General features: G+C 37.8%; 1 protein-coding gene across 5 annotated transcripts in view; it reads right to left on the bottom strand.

The window, feature by feature from the left end:
* PFKFB1 (6-phosphofructo-2-kinase/fructose-2,6-biphosphatase 1) overlaps positions 1-22,264 on the bottom strand; it is a 138,821-nt gene that overhangs the window by 66,790 nt on the left and 49,767 nt on the right. For 2 of the 5 annotated variants that reach the window (XM_045470734.1, XM_045470736.1), the window contains exon 2: positions 6,316-6,430. The exons of the other annotated variants lie outside the window; for them this stretch is intronic. In XM_045470734.1, the coding sequence (XP_045326690.1) occupies positions 6,316-6,361 (46 nt within the window). In that variant the 5' untranslated portion in view covers positions 6,362-6,430. The remainder of the gene's footprint in view (positions 1-6,315; positions 6,431-22,264) is intronic. 5 annotated transcript variants of the gene reach the window in all.

Below are 22,264 nucleotides of genomic sequence, written 5' to 3' on the forward strand. Positions count from 1 at the left end.
GACAATAAATTTCATATATTATAAAAAAAAAATAAAAAAAAAATAAAAATAAAAAATAAAAAAAAAATTAACTATCCAAAAAAAAAAAAAAAAAAAAAATAAGTTAAGTTAAAAACGCATGTAATACACCTAACCTCCTCAACATCACAGCTTAGCCTAGCCTACCTTAAATATGCTCGGTCACTTACATTATTTGGGCAAAATCATCTGACACAAAGCCTATTTTATAATAAAGTGTTGAACATCTCAAAAAATAAATAAATAAATAAATAAATAAATAAATAAATAAACATTGAAAAAAATTAAAAAAAAATTTTTAATGTTTATTTCTGAAAGAGAGAGACAGAGTGCTAGTGGGAGAGGGGAAGAGAAAGAGGGAGAGAGACACAGAATCTGAAGCAGCTCCAGGCTCTGAGCTGTCAGCACAGAGCCCGACGTGGGGGCTTGAACCCATGAACTGGGAGATCATAACCTGAGCTAAAGTCAGACACTGAACTGACTGAGCCACCCAGGCACCCCTAAAAACTTTTGAAAAATGAAAATATCTTTAAAAAAAGAAAAAGATAAACAAACCCTAAAATAGCAGAAGGAAGGAAATAATAAAGATTAGAACGAAAATAAATGGTACAGAAACTAAATAAACAATAGAACAGATCATTAAAAATAGGAGCTGGTTCCCTGAAAAAAATCAATAACATTGATAAACCTGTTGCTAGACTTATCAAGAAACAAAGAGAAAGGACTCAGATAAATAAAATTACAAATATAAGTGCTAAATAACCAACACAACAGAAATACAATCATAAAAGAATCTTATGTAAAATTATATGCCAACAAATGGGACAATCTAGAAAAAATGGATAAATTCCAAGAAACATATATCCTAGTAAAGCCGAAACAGAAAAAAAAAATAGAAAATTTTCATAGATTTATTACCACCAAAGAGATTGAATCAGTAATCAAAAACCTCCCAACAAAAATCCAGTACCAGACAGCCTCACAGGTGAATTTTACCAAACATTGAAGAAGAGTTAATACCTATTCTTCTCAAACTATTTCAAAAAGAAGAGGAAAGAAAACTTCCAAATTCATTCTATGAGGTTAGAATTACCCTGATACCAAAACCGTATAAAGACATCACAAAAAAAAGAGAACTAAAGACCCATATCTCTGATTAACATAGATGCAACAATCCTCAACTAAATACTAACAAACTGAATCCAACAATGCATTAAAAAAGCATTGCCATGATCAAGTGGGATTTATTCCTGGTATGCAGGAGTGGTTATGTGGGGAAATAGGTTCTACTTACACAAATAGGTTAGAAAAAAAGCTTAGGGCAGAAAGCTGCCTCCACGAGGCGAAAGCACCCAAGGTTAGCTAGCAAGATATTGTAATGGGATCATGAGTAACTTGTTATATCACCTGCAGTAACTTACTTTCCATCTGGTGCCAATATACTATTGTGCTTTGATCACAAGCTCCACTTTCCCCCCAAACCCTTTGCTTCTTACACACACAAGTTAATGATTACTATCTGATTTCTTCACGTTCACCATATGTATAAGATCTTGAGTGCTCAAAATACAGAGACGAAGCCCCTGTTCAGGGCTCTTGTCTCCTCACGGACATTAGCCTCTCTTGTATTCAGTTCTGTGTCCACTCTCTTGCTGGACAAGAGAGAACTCCAAACTCATAGTCTGTAACATGGTTCAATATTCAAAAACCAATCAACATGATACATCATACCAGTTAAGAGAAAGGATAAAAACCATATGATCATTTCAATAGATGCAGAAAAAGCATTTGTCAAAGTACATCCATTCATAATAAAAAGCCCTAAGTAAAGTAGGTTGAGAGTGAACACACCTCAACATAATGAAGGCCATATATGAAAAACCCACAAAGAGCATCATACTCAATAGGGAAAAAACAGGGCTTTCCCCCTAAAGTCACGAACAAGACAAGGTTGTACACTCTCACCACTTTTTTTCAACATAGTAGTGGAAGTCCTAGCCACAGCAATTAGACAATGAAAAGAAATAAATGGCATCGAAATTGGTAAGAAAGAAGTAAAACTTCACTATTTGCAGATAACATGATACTATATATAGAAAACCATAAAGACTCCATCAAAAAATGACTAGAACTGATAAACAAATTTAGTAAAGTCACAGCATACAAAAACAATAAACAGAAATCGGTTGCATTTCTATACACAATAAGGAAGCAGCAAAAAAAAAATTAAGAAAACAATTCCATTTACAATTGCACCCAAAATAATAAGATATCTAGGAATAAACCTAACAAAAGAAGTTAAAGACCTGTTCTCTGAAAACTAAAAAACAATGACAAAATAAATGGAAGAGGACATAAGGAAATGGAAAGACAGGGGCACCTCTGTGGCCCAGTCAGTTGAGTGTCTTGCTCTTAATTTTGGCTCAGGTCACAATCCCAAGGTTATGGGATTGAGCCCCATGTTAGACTCCACACTGATTGTGGTACCTACTTAAGATTTTCTCTCCCACACCCTCAGCCCCAATTCCCCACTCACACACTCCCTAAAAATAATTTAAAAAAAGAAATGGAAAGACATTCCATGCTCATTGATTGGAAGAACAAATATTGTTAAAATGTCCATAATACCCAAAGCAATCTACACATTTAATTCAATCACTATCAAAATACAAATAGCATTTTTCACAGAATTAGAAGGAAAAAAGTCCTAAAATGTCTATGGAACCACAAAAGACCCCGAAGAGCCAAAGCAACTTTGAAAAAGAAAATCAAAGCTGGAGGCATCACAATTCTGTACTTCAAGTTATATTACAAAGCTGTAGTCATTAAAACAGTATGATAGTGGAACAATAATAGATACATAGATCAATGGAACAGAATAGAAAACCCAGAAGTAAACCCATAATTTTATGGTCCATTAATCTTTGACAAAGCAGGAGAGAATATCCAATGGAAAAAAAGTCTCTTCAACAAAAGATATTGGGGAAACTGGTCTGCTACATGCAAAAAATTATACTTGACCGCTGTCTTACACCATACACAAAGATAAATTCATACCAGCATAAAAATCTAAATGTGAGACCTGAAACTATAAAAATACTAGAAGCATACACCAGCAGTGAGGTCTCTGACATCAACCATAGCAATATTTTTCTAAATATGTCTTTTGAGACAAGGGAAATAAAAGCAAAAATGAACTATTGGGACTTCATCAAGATAAAAAGCATTTGCACAGCAGAGGAAACAATAACCAAAACTAAAAGGCAGCCTACAGTACAAATGAAGATATTTGCAAACAACATATCTGATAAAGGGTTAGTATCCCAAATCTATAAAGAATTTATCAAATCCAACATCCAAAAAACAAATAACCGAATGAAGAAATGGGCAAAAGATATGAATAGACACTTTTGCAAAGAAGACATACAGATGGCTAACAAACACATGAAAAGATGCTCAACATTACTCACTATCAGGGAAATACAAGTCAAAATCATATTGAGATACCACCTCACACCTAAAATGGACAACTCAGGAAACAACAGATATTGACAAGGATGCACAGAAAGGGGATCCCTTGTGCACTGCTGGTAGGAATGCAAACTGATGCAGCCACTCTGCAAATTAGTATGGAGGTTCCTCAAAAAATTAAAATTAGAACTACTCCATGACCCAGCAATTGTACTACTAGGTATTTATGCAAAGGATATAAAAATGCAGACTCTAAGAAGCACATGCACCCCAGTGTTTATAGCAGTGCTATCTACAATAGCCAGAGTATGGAAAGAGTTCAAATGTCAATCGACTGATGAATGGATAAAGAAGATGTGGTGTATATACATACAATGGAGTATTACTTGGTGATCAAAAGGAATGAAATCTTGCCATTTACAACTACATGGATGGAAGTAGAGTGTATTATGCTAAGTGAAATAAGTCAGTCAGAGAAAGACAAATATCACATGATATCACTCATATGTGGAATTTAAGAAACAAAATAGATGAACATAGGGGAAGGGGAGAAAAATAAGATAAAAACAGAGAGGGTGGCAAACCATAGAGACTCTTAAATACAGAGAACAAACTGAGGGTTGCTGGAGGGGTGTTGGTTGGGGGGATGGGCTAAATGGGTGATAGGTATTAAGGAGGGCACTTGTTAGGGTGAGCACTGGGTATTTTATGTAAGTGATGAATCATTGAATTCTACTCCTGAAATAATTATTACACTATATGTTAAATAACTGGATTTAAATAAAATTTAAAAATTAAAAAAAATTCAGTTAAGAAATGGGCAGAAGACATGAACAGACACTATTTCCAAAGAAGACACCCTGATGGCTTACAGACACATGAAAAGATGCTCAACATCACTCTACATCAGGGCAATACAAATCAAAACCACGATGAGATACCACCCTACACCTGTCAGAATGGTTAACATTAATAACACAGGAAACAGGTGTTGGTTAGAATGTGGAGAAAGGGGAACCCTCTTGAACTGCTGGTGGGAATACAAACTAGTGCAGTCACTCTGGAGAACAGTATGGAGGTTCCTCAAAAAGTTAAAAATAGAACTACCCTATGATCCTGCAATTGCTCTATTAGGTATTTACCTGAAGAATACAAAAATATAGATTTAAAGGGGTACATGCACCTCAATGTTTATAGCAGCATTATCAACAATAACCTAACTATGGGAAGAGCCTAAATGTCCATCAACTATTAAATGGATAAAGAAGAGATGGTGTGTGTGTGTGTGTGTGTGTGAGTGCGTATGTATATATATATATATATATATATATATATATATATATATACACATTACTAGCATGTATATATATATTATATTATATATATATTTATATATTATACATATATACATATACATTATATATTATATATATTGTATAACATATATAATATATTGTATTATATATAGTACACATTATATATTATAACATATGTATTATATATATATATATATATATATACACATACACATACTCAGTCATCAAAAAGAATGAAATCTTGCCATTTGCACCAACATGAATGGAGCTAGAAAGTATTATACTAAGTGAAATAAGTCAGTCAGGGAAGACAAATTTCATATGATTTCACACATATGTGGAATTTAAGAAACAAAGCAGATGAACCTATTGGAGAAAGAAAAACAAACCACGAGTCTCTTAATGATAGAGAACAAACTGAAGATTGATGGAAGGATGAGGTGGGAGATGGGCTAGACGGGTGATGGGCATTAAGGAGATCATTGTTATGATGAGCACTGGGTGTTGTATGTAAGTAATGAGTCACTGAATTCAACTGAAACCAATATTGTACTGTATGTTAACTAAGTAGAATTTAAGTAAAAATTTCAAAAGAAAGAAAAAGAAAACAGAAAACAATGGAAAAAAAGGAACAAAGCAAGGATATCTACTTTCATCACTTTTATTCAATAGCACTAAAACTCCTAGTCAGTATTATAAGCCAAAAACAAACAAATAAAAGGTATACAGATTGTATACAGATTGTACAAAATTCCAGTAAATCTGCAAAAAATTCTGTTGAGGAACATCATCAAAATACATGATAGCCAATTGCCCCATGAGCTGGACCTAAGTACTCAGAGGCTCCTCACCCCCTCCTCTGTCCTAGGAATATGGGTTCCACTTGCTTTTCCCACTCCCAGAGGCTACTCCAAGGACAAAATTGAGATGGTGATATGTTGGAAATACCTGCATGGGAGGGGGGGTGGTGTCTGGGTGGCTAAGCCAGTTAAATGTCTAACTCTTGATTTCAGCTAAGGTCATGATTTCACGGTTTGTGAGATCATTGGGCCCTGTGGTGACAGCGAGGACACTCCTTGGGATTCTCTTTCTCACCCTCTCACTCTGCACCTCCCTCTGTCTCTCAAAATAAATAAACATTTTTTAAATGAAAATACCGGGGTGTCTGGGTGGCTCAGTATGTTGAGCATCTGACTCTTGGTTTCTGCTCAGGTCATGATCACAAGATCGTGGGACAAGCCCTGCATCAGGCTCCATGCTCAGTGTGGAGTCTGCTTAAGTTTCTCTCTCTCCCTCTGCCCCTCTTCCTCACTCACGCTCTTTTTCTCTAAAATAAAGGGAAAAATAAAGGAAAATACCTGTATGGTATGTTACTGAGCCAGTTAGGGTCTCATGATAAACTTTTAAGATTTGGAGACCAGGTGCAGGGGTCCATTTTTCTTGCTGCCAGCCAAGACAAGCCTTGTATGTAGGTTCCCATTATTATTATTAAAAATTTCCGCCTACCCACCTGGAATAGCTTGCCTCTTTCTTTGATCTCTCCCTGCCTTCTTCATAAGGGGTCTAGGTTCATATTACACCTGGGAAGCTCCTGAGAGGGTTCCAAGCAACAAATACTCCTAGAACTAATAAGTGATTTTATTAATTTCACAGGATACAATGTCAACACAAAAAAGTCAATCATATTCCTATAAATAAGCAATTAATAGCTAAAGAACAAAATTAATGAAAAAACTATAATACTTCTAATAAGATAAAAAAAATACTTAGGTATAATACTAACAAAACCTGTATAAGATCTGTATGCTGAAAACTGCAAAATGCTCCTAAAAGAAATCAAACAACTAAATAAATACGCATATCGTGTTCATGGATTGAAAGACTCAACATAGTAAATATGTCCATTTTCTCCAAAATGACCAAGAGATTTAACAGAATATCAATAAAAACTATCATCAGGATTTTTTGAAAATATAGACAAACCAACTCTAAAGTTAATATGGAAGATCAAAGGAACTAAAATAGTTAAAATAATTTGCAAGTTAATAACAATTTTGGAGGAAACTCTGTACCTGATTTTAAGATTTACTATAAAGCTACAGTGCTCAAGACAGTGTGGTATTGTCAAAAGGATAGACATATATGTCAATGGATTAGAATAAAGAGCCCACAAATAGACCCACACAAATACAGTCAATTGATTTAGGAAAATCGAAAGCAATTCAATGGAGAAAATAGAGACTTTTCAAAAATGGTGCTAGAACAAATAGAACTCCCTATACAAAACATGAACCTCAACACAAACCTTGTACTTTTGCAAAAAAGAACTCAAAATAGATTATTGTGCTAAATATATAATGTAAATATATAAAACTTCTAAAAGATATTTCATCCAGTTTTATTTTATTTTTGGGTACGGTGCAAGAAAGTGGTCCAGGTTCATTTACTGAAGAGACTGTCTTTTTTCCATTGGATATTCTTTCCTGCTTTGTCAAAGATTAGTTGGCATATGTTTGTGGGCCCATTTCTGGGTTCTCTATTCCATTGTATCTATGTGTCTGTATTTGCAAATGAAATATCAGATAAAGGGTTAGTATCCAAAATCTATAAAGAACTTATCAAAGTTAACACCCCAAAAAACAAATAACCCAGTGAAGAACTGGGCAAAAGACATGAATAGACACTTTTCCAAAGACATACAGATGGCTAACAGACACATAAAAAAATGCTCAACATCACTCATCATTAGGGAAATACAAATCAAACCACAATGAGATACCACCTCACACCAGTCACAATAGCTAAAATTAACAACCCAGGAAACAACAGATGTTGGTGAGGATGCTGAGAAAGAGGATCCCTTTTGCATTGCTCATGGGAATGCAAACTGGTGCAGCCACTTTGGAAATTAGTATGAAGGTTCCTCAAAGAATTAAAAATAGAACTACCCTATGACCCAGCAATTGCACTACTAGGCAGTTATCCAAAAATACAGGAGTGCTATTTCGAAGGGACATATTCACCCCAATGTTTATAGCAGCACTATTGACAATAGCCCAAGTATGGAAAGAGCCCAAACGCCCATTGACTGATGAATAGATAAAGAAGATGTGGTATATATATGTATATATGGAATATATGGAATATATGTGTGTGTGTATACACACATATAAATACACATACACGCAATGGAATATTACTCAGCTATCAGAAAGAATGAAATCTTGCCATTTGCAACAATGTGGATGGAACTAGAGTGTGTTATGCTAAGCAAAAGTAGTCAATCAGGGAAAGACAAATATCATATGACTTCACTGACATGTGGAATTTAAGATACAAAACAGATGAACATAAAGGAAGGGAAGCAAAAATAATATTAAAACAGGGAGGGGGACAAACCTAAAAGACACTTAAATACAGAGAACAAACTGAGGGTTGCTGGCAGGGTTTTGGTGGGGGGATGGGCTAAATGGGCAAGGCGCATTAAGGAGGACACTTGTTGAGATGAACACTGGGTGTTACATGCAAGTGATGAATAACAAATTCTACTCCTGAAACAATCATTACATTATATGTTAGCTAAATTGTATGTAATTAAAAAAAAAATAAATTAAAGGGTGCCTGGATGGCTCAGTCGGTTAAGCGTCTGACTTCAGCTCACGTCATGCTCTCCCAGTTTATGGGTTTGAACCCGGCGTCAGGAACTGTGATGACAGCTCAGAGCCTGGAGCCCGCTTTGGATTCTGTGTCTCCCCCCTTTAAAGGCCCTCCTATGCTCATGCTTTGTCTCTCTCTGTCTCTCAATAATAAATAAATGCCAAAAAATAAAAATTAATTAATTAATTAATTTAAAAAATAATTTAAAAAACTTAACACCCAAAAAATATATAATCCAATTAAATAATGAGCAGAAGACACGAATAGACATTTTTTCCAAAGACATAGAACTGGCCATCGGGAACAGGAAAAGATGTGGTCAACATCACTGATCATCAGGGAAATACAAATCCACACTATAATGAGATTCATCTCATACCAGTCAGGATGGTTAACACCAACAACACAAGAACAACATGTGTTGTTAAGGATGTGGAGAAAATAGAACCTTCTTGCACTGTTGGTGGGAGTGCAAACAGGTGCAGCCACTGTGGAAAACATTATGGGGTCTGGGCTCCTCAAAATTTTAAAAATAGGACTATCTTATGATCCAGCAATTGTACTCCAAAATATTTACCCCAACAATACAAGAATATTAATTCAAATGGATAAATGCACCCCAATGTTTATAGCAGCATTATCTATAATTGCCAAATTATGGAAACTGCCCAAGTGTTCATTGACTCAGTAATGGATAAACAATTATATATATATATATATATATATATATATATATATGCAATATTACTCAGCCATAAAAGAGAATTAAGTCTTGCCATTTGCAACAACATGGATGGCACTAGAGAGTATTATGTTAAGTGAAATAAGTCAGTCAGAGAAAAAAAAAAGTATGATTTCATTCATATGTGGAATTTGAGAAACAAAACAACTGAGCAATGGGGAACAAAAGAGAGAGAGGAAAACCAAGAAAAAGACTGTTAACTATAAAGAACAAATTGAGGTTTTTTAGATATATGGTGAGGGAGAAGATGGCAGTGAAGGAGGACGCTGGACTCACCTCGTCCTGCTGATCACTTAGATTCCACCCACATCTGCCTAAATAACCCAGAAAACCACCAGAAGACAAGCAGGATGGACTCTCTGGAGCCAAGTGTAGACAAGAGGCCCACGGAAGAGGTTAGAAAGGGTAGAGAGGCAGTGCGTGCTACACGGACTGGTGGGAAGGAGCTGGGGCAGTAGAAAGGCAGCCTGCCTGGAAAGGCAGAGCCCCTGAAGTCTGGCATGCAAAAGCAGAGGGGGCGGACTCCAGGAGTTCTGATAGCCAATGGGACTTAACATCTGGAATGTTATAAGTCAACAGCTCTGCTCGGAGAACAGGAGGGTGAGAGGAGATTGGGAAGGAGAGGTATTGAGCCCTGGAAGACAGAGCTCAGCTCAGCGGGGAACAAAGGCACTGGTCACCGCCATATCCCTCTCCCATCCCCCAGCCAAAACCCCAAAGGGAATCAGTTCACTGAACTTGCTTGCACCGCACAAACAACCAATGCTGTGCTTCTGTGGAACCATCCCTCTGACGGGTCAGCCTCCCTCCTGGTGCTGCAGGGCCCTTCCCACAGGGGACAACTGATGGCAAAGTGAGCTGAGCCTACCCCTCCCGCCCCTGTGAAGCTTGCTTATTCACCCCGGCTTATATGCCAGAGCCATCATAGCAGCACCACAAGCCTCGAAGTGTGCAAGTAACCCACACAGGGTCCACACCACTCCACAGTGAGTCCTGCCCCTGGGAGAGGGAAAGATAAGGTACACACCAGTCTGACTGTGGCCCCAGCAGTGGGCTGCGGACAGACATCAGGTCTGACTGTGGCCCCGTCCACCAACACAAGTTACTCCAGACAGCACAGAGGAAGTGCTCTGAAATTCTGCGGCACCCCAGGGACTATTCAAAATGACAAAACGGAAGAATTTTCCTCAAAAGAAACTCCAGGAAGTAGCGATAGTTAACAAATTGATCAAAAATGATTTAAGCAATATAACAGAACAAGAATTTAGAATAATAGTCATAAAATTAACCTCTGGGCTTGAAAAAAGTATAGAGGACAGCACAGAATCTGTTGCTACAGAGATCAAGGGACTAAGAAATAGTCATGAGGAGCTAAAAAATGCTAAAAATGAGGTGAAAAATAAAATGGAGGCGACCACAGCTCAGATTGAAGAGGCAGAGGAGAGAATAGGTGAATTAGAAGATAAAATTATGGAAAAAGAGGAAGCTGAGAAAAAGAGAGATAAAAGATCCAGGAGTACGAGGGGAAAATTAGAGAACTAAGTAATGCAATCAAACGCAACAATATCCGTATCATAGGAATTCCAGAAGAGGAAGAGAGAGAGAAAGGGGCTGAAGGTGTACTTGAACAAATCATAGCTGAGAACTTCCCTGATCTGGGGAAGGAAAAAGGCACTGAAATCCAAGAGGCACAGAGAACTCCCTTCAGATGTAACTTGAATTGATCTTCTGCATGACATATCATAGTGAAACTGGCAAAATACATGGATAAAGAGAAAATTCTGAAAGCAGCTAGGGATAAACACGCTCTAACACATAAAGGGAGACTGATAAGGCTAGTGACAGACCTATCTACTGGAACTTTGCAGGCCATAAAGGAATGGCAGGGAATGTTCAATGTGATGAACAGAAAAAAATATGCAGCTGAGAATCCTTTATCCAGCAAGTGTGTCATTTAGAATAGAAGGAGAGATAAAGGTCTTCCCAAACAAACAAAAACTGAAGGAATTCATCACCACTAAACCAACCCTACAACATATCCTAAGGGGGATCCTGTGAGTGAAATGTTGCAAGGACCACAAACTACCAGAGGCATCACTGCAAGCATGAAACCTACAGACATCACAATGACTCTAAACCCATATCTTTCAATAACACTGAATGTAAATGGACTAAATGCACCAACCAAAAGACATAGGGTATCAGAATGGATAAAAAAAAAACAAGACCCATCTACTTGCTGTCTACACGAGACTCATTTTAGACCTGAGGACACCTTCAGATTGAAAGTGAGGGGATGGAGAACTAACTGTCATGCTATTGGAAGTCAAAATAAAGCTGGAGTAGCCATACATATATCAGACAAACTAGAATTATTTTCTTTTACATTTATTTATTTTTGATAGACAGAGAGAGACAGACCACAAGTGGGGAAGGGGCAGAGAGGGAAGGAGACACAGAATCCGAAGCAGGCTTCAGGCTCCGAGCTGTCAGCACAGAGCCCGACGCAGGGCTCTAACTCACAAACAGCGAGATCATGACCTTAGCCAAATTCTGATGGTTAATCGACTGAGCCACCCAGGTGCCCCTGGACAAGTCAGACTTTACATTAAAGGCTGTAATAAAAGATGAAGAAGGGCATTATATAATAATTACACCGTCTATCCATCAGGAAGAGCTAAACAATTATAAATGTCTATGTGCCAAATATGGGAGCCCCAAATATATAAAACAATTACTCACAAACATAAGCAACCTTATTGATAAGAATGTGGTCATTGCAGGGGACTTTAACACTCCACTTACAGAAATGGATAAATCATCTAGACACAGGATCAATAAAGAAACAAGGGCCCTGAATGTTACATTGGATCAGATGGACTTGACAGTTATATTTGGAACTCTGCATCCCAAAGCAACAGAATATACTTTCTACTCAAGTTCACATGGAACATTCTCCAAGATCGATCACATACTGGGTCACAAAACAGCCCTTCATAAGTATAAAAGAATTGAGATCATACCATGCACACTGTCAGATCACAATGTTATGAAATTTGAAATCAACCACAGGAAAAAGTCTGGAAAACCTCCAAAAGCATGGAGGTTAAAGAACACCCTACGAAAGAATGAATGGGTCAACCAGGCAATTCAAGAAGAAATTTATTTTTTTTTCCAACGTTTATTTATTTTTGGGACAGAGAGAGACAGAGCATGAACGGGGGAGGGGCAGAGAGAGAGGGAGACACAGAATCGGAAACAGGCTCCAGGCTCTGAGCCATCAGCCCAGAGCCTGACGCGGGGCTCGAACTCACAGACCGCGAGATCGTGACCTGGCTGAAGTCGGACGCTTAACCGACTGCGCCACCCAGGCGCCCTACAAGAAGAAATTTAAAAACATATGGAAACAAATGAAAATGAAAATACAACAATCCAAACGCTTTGGGATGCAGTGAAGGCAGTCCTGAGAGGAAAATACATTGCAATCCAGGCCTATCTCAAGAAACAAGAAAAATCCCAAATACAAAATCTACCAGCACACATAAAGGAAAAAGAAGCAGAAGAGCAAAGATACCCCAAACCCAGCAGAAGAGAAATAATAAAGATCAGAGCAAAAATAAACAATAAAATCTAAAAAAAAAAAAAACTGTAGAGCAGATCCAAGAGTTTTTTTTTTTGAAAAATTAAACAAAATTGGTAAACCTCTAGCCAGGCTTCTCAAAAAGAAAAGGAAGATGACCCAATTAGATCAAATCATGAATGAAAATGGAATTATTACAACCAATCCCTCAGAGATACAAACAATCATCAGGGAACAGTATGAAAAATTATCTGCCAACAAACTGGACAACGTGGAAGAAATGGAAAAATTCCTCAGCACCCACACACTTCCAAAACTCAAACATGAAGTAATAGAAAACTTTAATGGATGCATAACCAGAGAAAAAATTGAATCAGTTCTCAAAAATCTCCCAACAAATAAGAGTCCAGGACCAGATGGCTTCCCAGGGTAATTCTATCAGACATTTAAAGTAGAGTTAATACCTATCCTTCTCAAGTTGTTCCAAGAAACAGAAAGGGAAGGAAAACGTCCAGACCCATTCTATGAAGCCAGCATTACTTTGATTCCCAAACCAGACAGAGACCCAACAAAAAAAGAGAACTACAAGCCAATATCCCTGATGAATATAGATGCAAAAATTCTCATTAAGATACTAGCAAATCGAATTCAACAGCATATAAAAAGAATTATTCACCATGATCAAGTAGGATTCATTCCTGGGCTGCAGGGCTGGTTCAACATGCACAAATCAATCAATGTGATACATCACATTAATAAAAGAAAAGATAAGAACCATATGATCCTGTCAATCGATGCAGAAAAAGCATTTGACAAAATTCAGCATCCTTTCTTAATAAAATCCCTCGAAAAAGTCGGGATAGAAGGGACATACTTAAACATCAGAAAAGCCATTTATGCAAAGCCCACAGCTAATATCATCCTCAATGGGGAAAAACTGAGAGCTTTCCCCCTCAGATCAGGAACACGACAGGAATGTCCACTCTCACCACTGTTGTTTCACATAGTGTTGGAAGTACTAGCATCAGTAATCAGACAACAAAATGAAATCAAAGGCATCAAAATTGGCAAAGATGAAGTCAAACTTTCACTTTTGCAGATGACATATTATACATGGAAAACCCGATAGACTCCACCAAAAGTCTGCTAGAACTGACACATGAATTCAGCAAAGTAGCAGGATTCAAAATCAGTGTACAGAAATCAGTTGCATTCTTATACACTAATAATGAAGCAACAGAAAGACAAATAAAGAAACTGATCCCATTCACAATTGCACCAAGAAGCACAAAATACCTAGGAATAAACCTGACTAAAGATGTAAAAGATCTGTATGCTGAAAACCATAGAAAGCTTATGAAGAAAATTGAAGAAGATATAAAGCAATGGAAAGACATTCCCTGCTCATGGATTGGAAGAATAAATATTGTCAAAATGTCAATACTACCCAAAGCTATCTACACATTCAATGCAATCCCAATCAAAATTGCACCAGCATTCTTGTCGAAGCTAGAACAAGCAATCCTAAAATGTGTATGGAACCACAAAAGGCCCCGAATAGCCAAAGTAATATTGAAGAAGACCAAGGTGGGAGGCATCACAATCCCAGACTTTTGTCTCTACTACAAAGCTGTAATCATCAAGATAGCATGGTATTGGCACAAAAGCAGACACATAGACCAATGGAATACAACAGAAACCCCAGAATTAGACCCACAAAAGTGTGGCCAAATAATGTTTGACAAAGCAGGAAATAATATCCAATGGGAAAAAGACAGTCTCTTTAACAAATGGTGCTGGGAGAACTGGAAAGCAACATGCAGAAGATTGAAACTAGACCATGTTCTTACACCATTCACACACACACACACACACACACACACACACACACAAAACTCAAAATGGATAAAGGACCTGAATGTGAGACAGGAAACCATAAAAACCCTAGAGGAGAAAGCAGGAAAAAAAACTCTCTGACCTCAGCCACAGCAATTTCTTACTTGACACATTTCCAAAGGCAAGGGAATTAAAAGCAAAAACTGAACTATTGGGACCTCATGAAGATCCAAAACTTCTGCACTGCAAAGGAAACAATCCACAAAACGAAAAGGCAACCAACAGAATAGGAAAAGATATTTGCAAATGACATATCGGACAAAGGGCTAGTATCCAAAATCTATAAAGAGCTCACCAAGCTCCATACCTGAAAAACAAATAATCCAGTGAAGAAATGGGCAGAAAACATTGAAGAGACACTTCTCTAAAGAAAACATCCAGATGGTGAACAGGAGCATGAAAAGATGCTCAACATCGCTCCTCATCAGGGAAATACAAATCAAAACCACACTGAGATACCATCTCACGCCAGTCAGAGTGGCTAAAATGAACAAATAAGGAGACTATAGATGCTGGAGAGGATGTGGAGAAACGGGAACCCTCTTGCACTGTTGGTGGGAATGCAAACTGGTGCAGCCACTCTGGAAAGCAGTGTGGAGGTTCCTCAAAAAATTAAAAACAGATCTACCCTATGACCCAGTTATAGTACTGCTAGGACTTTACCCAAGGGATACAGGAGTGCTGATGCATAGGGGCACTTGTACCCCAATGTTTATAGCAGCACTTTCAACAATAGCCAAATTATGGAGAGAACGTAAATGTCCATGAACTGATAAATGGATAAAGAAATTGTGGTTTATATACACAATGGAATACTACGTGGCAATGAGAAAGAGTGAAATATGGCCTTTTGTAGCAATGTGGATGGCACTGGAGAGTGTTATGCAAAGTGAAATAAATCATACAGAGAAAGACAGATACCCTATGTTTTCATTCACATGTGGATCCCGAGAAACTTAATAGAAAACCATGGGGGAGAGGAAGGAAAAAAAGGTTAGAGAAGGGGGGAGCCAAAACATAAGAGACTCTTAAAAACTGAGAACAAACCTCGGGTTGATGGGACGTGGGAGGGAGGAGAGGGTGGGTGATGGTAATGAGGAGGGCACCTGTTTGGATGAGCACTGGGTGTTGTATGGAAACCAATTTGACAATAAATTTCTTATTTAAAAAAAGAACAAATTTATGGTTAACAGAGGAGAGTTGATTGAGGGTTGGGTAAATAGCTGATGGCAATTAAGGAGTGCAGCCGTGATGAGCACTGGGTATTGTATGGCAGCAATGAATCACTATATTGTATTTGAAGCTATCATCTGAAGCTATTACTACACTGTATGTTAACTAACTTGAATTTAAATAAAAGTAGTGCAATTGTGGGTCGTGGGGTAGTTCTATTTTTAATTTTATGAGGAACCTCCATACTGTTTTCCAGAGTAGCTGCACAAGTTTGCATTCCCACCAGCAATGTAAAAGAGATCCTCTTTCTCCACATCCTTGCCACACCTGTTGTTGCGTGAGTTGTTTATGTTAGCCATTTTGACAGTGTGAGCTGGTATCCCATTGTGGTTTTGATTTTTTTTCCCTGATGATGAGTGATGTGGAGCATTTTTTCATGTGTCGGTTGGCCATCTGAATGTCTTTTTTGTAGAAGTGTCTGTTCATGTCTTTTGCCCATTTCTTCCCTGGATTTTTTTTTTTTTTTTTTTTTTGGGTGTTGAATTTGATAAGTTCTTTGTAGATTTTGGATACTAACCCTGTATCTGATATGTCATTTGTAAATATCTTCTCCCATTCTGTTGGTTCCCTTTCAGTTTTGCTGATTGTTTCCTTCACTGTGCAGAAGATTTTTATTTTGATGAGGTCCCAGTAGTTCATTTTTGCTTTTGTTTCCCTTGCCTCTGGAGACGTGTTGAGTAAGAAGTTGCTGCAGCCAAGATCAAAGAGGTTTTTGCCTGCTTTTTTCTCGAGGATTTAGATAGCTTCCTGTCTTACATTGAGGTCTTTCATCCATTTTGAGTTTATCTTTGTGTATGGGGTAAGAAATTGGTCCAGGTTCATTCTTCTGCATGTCGCTGTCCAGTTTTCCCAGCACCACTTGGTGAAGAGACTGTCTTTATTCCATTGGATATTCTTTCCTGCTTTGTCATAGATTAGTTGGCCATACGTTTGTGGGTCCATTTCTGGGTTCTCAATTCTGTTCCATTGATCTGAGTGTCTGTTCTTGTGCCAGTACCATACTGTCTTGATGATTACAACTTTTAGTATAGCTTGAAGTCTGGGATTGTGATGCCTCCTGTTTTGGTTTTCTTCTTCAAGATTGCTTTGGCTATTCGGGTCTTTTCTGGTTCCATACAAATTTTAGGATTATTTTTCCTAGCTCTATGAAGAATGCTGGTGTTATTTTGGTAGGGATTGCATTGAATATGCAGATTGCTTTGGGTAGTATTGACATTTTAACAGTATTTGTCTTCCTATCCAGGAGCATGGAATATTTTTCCATTTCTTTGTGTCTTCTTCAATTTCTTTCATAAGCTTTCTATACTGTTCAGTGTATAAAATTTTCACCTCTTGGGTTAGATTTATTCCTAGGTATTTCATGGTTATTTGTGCAACTGTAAATGGGATCAAGTCCTTGATTTCTCTTTCTGTTGCTTCATTGTTGGAGTATAGGAATGCAACTGATTTCTGTGTGTTGATTTTATATCCTGCAACTTTGCTGAATTCATGAATCAGTTCTAGCAGTTTTTTGGTGGAATATTTTAGGTTTTCCATATAGAGTATCAAGTCATCTTCTATAAGCGAAAATCTGACCTCTTCCTGGCCTATTTGGCTGCCTTTATTTCCTTGTGTTGTCTGATTGCAGAGGCTAAGACTTCCAATACTATGTTGAATGACAGTTGTGAGAGTGGATATCCCTGTCTTGTTTTTGACCTTAGGGGGAAAGCTCACAGTTTTTCCCCATTGGGGATGATATTAGTGTTGGGTCGTTCACATATGGCTTTTATGATCTGGAGGTATGATCCTTCTATCCCTACTTTCTTGAGGGTTATTATCAAGAGAGGATGTTGTATTTTGTCAAGTGCTTTCTCTGCATCTATTGAGAGGATCATTTAGTTCTTGTCCTTTCTTTTATTGATGTGATGAATTACGTTGTTTTGCAGATATTGAACCAACCCTGCATCACAGGTATAAATCACACTTGGTCATGATGAATAACTTTTTAAATGTATTGTTGGATCTGGATGGCTAATATCTTGTTGAGGATTTTTTCATTCATGTTCATCAGGGACATTGGTCTATAGTTCTCCTTTTTAGTGGGGTCTCTGTTTTCAGAATCAAGGTAATGCTGGCTTCATAGAAAGAGTTTGGAAGTTTTTCTTACATTTCTATTTTTTGGAACAGCTTCAAGAGAATAGGTGTATACTCCTCCTTAAACGTTTGGTAGAATTCCCCTGGAAAGCCACTTGGCCATGGACTCTTGGTTTTTGGGAGATTTGTGATTACTAGTTAGATTTCTTTACTGGTTATGGGACTGTTAAAATTTTCTATTTCTTACTGTTTCAGTTTTTGCAGTTTATTTCTTTCTAGAAATTTGTCCATTTCTTCCAGATTGCCCATTTTATTGGCGTATAATTACTCATAATATTCTCTTATTATTGTTTTTATTTCTGCTGTGTTGGTTGTGATCTCTCCTCTTTCATTCTTGATTTTATTTATTTGGGTCCTTTCCTTTTTCTTTTTGATCAAACTGCCTAGTGGTCTATCAATTTTGTTAATTTTTTCAAAGAACCAGCTTCTGGTTTCACTGACCTGTTCTACTGGGTTTTGTTTGTTTGTTTGTTTGTTTGTTTCTATAGCACTGATTTCTGTTCTAATCCTTATTACTTCCTGTCTTCTGCTAATTTTAGATTTTATTTGCTGTTCTTTTCCAGCTCTTTAAGGTGGAAGGTTAGGTTGTGTATCTGAGAGCTTTCTTCCTTCTTTGGGAAGGCCTGCGATTACTATATACTTCCCTCTTGTGACCGCCTTTGCTGCATCCCAGAGGTTTTGGGTTGTGGTGTTATCATTTTCGTTGGTTTCCATGTCCTTTTTAATTTCCTCTTTAACTTATTGGTTAGTCCATTCATTCTTTAGTAGGATGTTCTGTAGTCTCCAAGTATTTCTTACCTTTACAAATTTTTACTTCTGGTTGATTTCAAGTTTCATAGCATTGTGGTCTGAAAATATGCATGGTATGATCTCAATCTTTTTGTACTTGTTGAGGGCTGATTTGTGTCCCAGTACGTGGTCTATTCTGGAGAACGTTCCACGTGCACTGGAGAGGAATGTACATTCTACTGCTTTAGGTGAAGTGTTCTGAATATATCTGTTTAGTCCATCTGGTCCAGTGTGTCATTCAAAGCCATTGTTTCCTTGTTGATTTTCTGATTACATGATCTGTCCATTGTTGTAAGTGAGGTATTGAAGTCACCTACTATTATCGCATTTTATCGATGAGTTTCTCTATGTTTGTGATTAATTGATTTATGTATTTGGGTGCTTTCACATTTGGAGGATAAATGTTTGCAATTTCTTCTTGGTGGATAGATGGATCTTCTTGGTGGATAGATACCTTCATTATGATATAATTCCCTTCTTCACCTCTTGTTACAGTCTTTATTTTAAAGTCTAGATTGTCTGATACAAGTATGGCTACTCCAGCTTTCTTTTGTTGACCATTAACATGATAGATGGTTCTCCATCCACTCATTTTCAATCTGAAGGTGTCTTTAGGTCTAAAATGTGTCTCTTGTAAACAGCATATAGATGGATCCTGTTTTCTTATCCATTCTGTTACCCTAAGTCTTTTAATTGGAGCAATGAGTACATTGACATTTAGAGTGAGTACTGAAAGATATGAATTTATTGCCATTATGATTCTTGTAGAGTTGGAGTTTCTGGTGGTGTTCTCTGGTCCTTTCTAATCTTTGTTGCTTTTGGTATTTATTTATTTATTTATTTATTTATTTATTTATTTATTTAAATGTTTTCTCCCCTCAGGGAATCCCTCTTAAAATTTCTTGCAGGGCTGGTTTAGTGGTCACAAACTCCTTTAATTTTTGTTTGTCTGGAAAACTTTTAATCTCTCCTTCTATTTTGAATCACAGCCTTGCTGGATAAAGATTCGTGCCTGCATATTTTTCTGATTCAGCACATTGAATATATCCTGCCACTCCTTTCTGGCCTGCCAAGTTTCTGTGGATAGGCCTGCTGCAAACCTGATCTGTCTTCCCTTGGAGGTTAGGGACTTTTTCCTCTTGCTGCTTTCATGATTTTTTCCTTGCCTGAGTATTTTGTGAATTTGACTATGATATGCCTTGTTGATGGTCGGTTTTTGTTGAATTTTATGGGAGCCCTCTGTGCTTCCTGGATTTTGATGTGTGCGTCTTTCTCGAGGTTAGGAAAGCTTTCCACTATGATTTGCTCACATAACCCTTCTACCCCTTTTTCTCTCTCCTCATCTTCTGGGACCCCTGTGATTCTGATGTTATTCCTTTTTAATGAGTCTCTGATTTCTCTAATTCTTAAATCGTGCTCTTTTGCCTTACTCTCTCTCTTTTTTTCTGCTTCATTATTCTCCATAAGTCTGTCTGTCCTCTACATCATTGATTCTCTGCTCTGCCTCATCCATCCTTACCACCGTGTCACACATTGGAGATTGCAGCTCAGTTATAGTATTTTTTATTTCCTTCTGACTAGCTTTTACTTCTTTTATCTCTGCAGAAAGGGACTCTATTCTATTTTTGGCTCCCGCTAGTATTCTTATTATTGTGATTCTAAATTCTGGTTCAGACATCTTGCTTATATCTGTGTTAGTTAAGTCCCTGGATATCATTACTTCCTGCTCTTTCTTTTGGGGTGAATTCCTTTGTTTCACCATTTTGAAGGGAGCAAAGCAATTAATGAGGTAAAAATAATTAAAAAATAAAATTAAAAAATTAAAAACAACAAACACACAAAAAATCAAATAAATGATGCTGGATCCTAGGTGTGTTTTGGTCTGGGTGTTGAAAAGGGGCTTGAATAATTAGAGAAAAAAAGGAAAAGAAAAAAATAGTGAATTGTTTGTAAATTTGAAAAAAATGAATAACGTGAAATAGAATAAAATGAAATGATGGAAGTAAAATAGAATTTGAAAAAAATTACACAAAAGTAAAAATATAGTAGAAAAAAGTAAGAAAATTATTTTTAATAAATATTGAAAATAAAAATATTTTTTCTCTTTCTGTATTAAAGAAAAAGAAAAGAAATGAGAAAGAGAGAAAAAAGGAACAAAATCAAAATTGAAAAGATGTACCAGTGAACTGACTGAAATACGATTGAAATTACTTCTCTTTCACCTAGAAGTCGAACTATGAAGTGCTTTATAGTCCGTAAACTAATCAGGTGGAGAGGCTTGTGTTCCTGAAGAGTGAGGTTGGCCCAGTGGGGTGGGGCTTAGTGTAATGGCTCCATTCTCCACCAAATGGCGATGCTTAGCTTACTGGGGTGGATTGTTGTGGCACTTGTAGTTGTGTATGGGCATCCCCAGGAGCGGTGGTAATCGTGTCCCCCAGGTACCCAGTCTCTCATATCAGAACTCTGTTCTCCCTAATCAGCAATCATGCACCTATCCTTTGTCTTATGCTTCTGTCCACTCCTGGCTTTTACACTGTCTGTGACCAAGCCCCAGGCAGAACCTCCCTCCTGAGTTTTATCTCAGATGTGGCTGTGTTTCCATATCTCTTACTTCTGTGGGACTTCAGCTTTGACCCTTTCTGCCCCTCTATGGGAGGGTCTCACCAAGCAATAGCCAGGTACTGGCCACACCCAGGAACTTTTGTGGAACTGTGCTGCTGCCAATGCCCAGAGACTGTGGCTGGGTGACAGTCTGCCCCAGAAAAAGTTCACATGATCGTGTGGCAACAGTGTTTCAGGGATTATGGCAAATAACAGCACACATCTGGCACCAGGATTCAACCCAACGACCTTGTTCCAGCACCAGCGAGTGTGGTTGTTCTCCCGGGTCCACTTAGGACTTTGCTTTTGGGGAGTCAAACAGCGTCTACCAGATGTCCTCCCAGCAGGGGAACTACCTCTCCCCATGTGGCCCAAAGAGCCCCAGAGTTCACTCTGCTCCTGGGAATTCACTCTTCCCACCAAGAGCACTGCCAGGTATCAAGCTGTGGATTTCAGACTCCACTCCCCCTGTTTATAGATGCTTAATGGAATTTAAATCCTCTCCTTTCTCCTTTATCCGTTTATTGTTCAGTGCCTGTGGCTGTTTTCACTTTTCCACTTTCTCTCTAGCTGATTTGGTTGGGGGTGCTTTTCCTGTATTCTCCCCGTCCCCCATCTCTGTCTTCTCTCCACAAGCAAAAACAGCTCCCTGCCTTCCACAGCTTCTCTCTCCCCCAGTTCACCTCTCTGTGCTGCATACCTGCTGAGTTTTGTGGTTCAGGTTGTGCAGATTTTTGTGTTAATCCTCAAATCAGGTTTCTAGGTTTGCATGATGGTTTAGTGTTGATCTGGCTGTATTTCATGGACGTGAAACACAGAAAAAACTTC

The sequence above is a fragment of the Leopardus geoffroyi genome, chromosome X (genome assembly GCF_018350155.1).
Source record: "Leopardus geoffroyi isolate Oge1 chromosome X, O.geoffroyi_Oge1_pat1.0, whole genome shotgun sequence".
NCBI lineage: Eukaryota > Metazoa > Chordata > Mammalia > Carnivora > Felidae > Leopardus > Leopardus geoffroyi.